General features: G+C 37.0%; 1 protein-coding gene across 1 annotated transcript in view; it reads left to right on the top strand.

Moving 5' to 3' along the window:
* Window positions 1-1,849, top strand: part of TMEM26 (transmembrane protein 26) — a 47,418-nt gene that overhangs the window by 22,986 nt on the left and 22,583 nt on the right. Inside the window, 1 exon segment of the mRNA XM_004369857.1 lies at window positions 845-923. Coding sequence (XP_004369914.1) covers window positions 845-923 — 79 coding nt within the window.

The following is a 1,849-nucleotide window of genomic DNA, read 5'->3' on the forward strand; positions in this document are numbered from 1 at the left end:
GAAAGCATATTATTATCTTATTTCAAAAATGTAAGGCCATATTTTCATTGCACAATACCCCCATAATAAATAATAGCTATGTATTACTAAATGTCCACCTCTATGAGGCATTGCTTTTCAAAAAGTATCTTAAAACACCCCTATGAGATAAATGTGACTGTCCCCATTTTGTGGATTAGAAAATGAACTGAGAGGTCAGTGGCAAAGCTGGCATTTGAACCTGAATGTGTCTGACTTCAAAAGCCTGCTCTGCACTGCCCTCTGAATTTTGATATTAGTAAAGGGGTTAATACGCTTGAAAAACCAAACCCTTCAGCTGTTGTTTGTTTTTATTTTTACAGGTTTAGCAGAGACACACACAACTAGTGGCTTATACTCATTCCTATTCATTATCATCTGATTTTTGTGCTCTTAACAAGATGTTATTATTTGGGCTCACAGCATTCCAGGTTATTGCTGAAAAATGAGCCAATCTTCCTGAAATTGCAACATAGGAAATAATCCAAGAAGATTTACTATTGCCGTATTTGCTTTTTTGTAACACATATTAAATACAAAATACCCAGTTTTGTGCCTGGAACTAATTGGCAGTGTCCCATTAAACCATATTAAAATTAACATCTATTAATTGGATTAGAAATTCAGTGAGAATGACAGCTGCTAGTGTCTTTTTACAGTTTCTTTGTTTCTCTATAATCCATATGGCAGAAATCACATAATGCTTTTTCCCCCACTGAAGTAAACACTTAAGATAAAAAGGTTTGACTCAGTGTGGTCAGGCTATGTGCATTTGTTTTTCTTTTTTTTTTTAAAGCTGAACTATCGTTTTTTCCTCCTTTCACAGGTTCTCACCAGCCATGTTTTTATATCTGATTAGCATCGTTCCATCATTATGGCTTCTTGAAATGCATCATGAGACCCAGGTACTTCCTTTTGGAAAACAGGAAACTCCTTTCACTGTATGAGCAGATTGGTGTCAGAAATGCACTTTTCTAAGGAACTGGGGTTATCAAGAATTGAATAAATAGAAAAGAGACTATCAGCAAAAGGAAGTGAATCCATGATCTGTCAAAAACAATAAAAATATTGCATTTGTTTAAGACTTAAGATTACACGCCTAATTAACATCTTTTGTTAGAGGTTGTGTTCCTAAGGCTCTACCTCATATGCTAGAGTTTACAGAGGGCTGTGACAATTTGGTTTGAGTCCTTGCAGCTTCGTTGAGTTCCTATGTTGTGCTAAGAATAGGAAAAGCTTAATAATCTGGCATCTTGTAAAATGGCATTTTTATCAACAATAACAACAACAAAACCCATCATCTGTACTCTTACATAATTAAAATCAAACTTGGAGGGGCTATTTTAAAGAGACTGTCTTAAAATACAGGCTATGCAGATTACAGGAGATTCCCTTTGCTGGGGAGGGGTTCCAGAAGCCATTTTAGTGAACAGGAATTCTCTAGAACCCTGAAACTAAGGTTCAAAGAGAGGAACCATTGGACTCAACACTGGGGAAGATGGGCTGTATGTATTAAGGCCACATTGACCTAAGAAACAAACCGTGGCTTCCCATAAGAGTCCTAAATTGAAAGAATCACAGGTACTGATTTTCAAGTGAGCTGCTTCTTTACAGGGGCAACTCTAGGTAGCAAACTCTAGGTGGGAGTTAGTCAGTCATTGTTATTAGTTCTCCTGTACAATGGGGAGGTCAGTTAGTAAAAAGTCCACCAGAGTTGGGCCTGGACTTCACATCCTCAGAGTTCAGGTTACAGCACTATGTTACAGAGGAAATACAGTTGTGGTAATATTTTTGGTTCCTCACTGATAAAATGCTTTAGCCAAGATCTGTG

Source organism: Trichechus manatus, unplaced genomic scaffold, assembly GCF_000243295.1.
Source record: "Trichechus manatus latirostris isolate Lorelei unplaced genomic scaffold, TriManLat1.0 scaffold00007, whole genome shotgun sequence".
Taxonomy (NCBI): domain Eukaryota; kingdom Metazoa; phylum Chordata; class Mammalia; order Sirenia; family Trichechidae; genus Trichechus; species Trichechus manatus.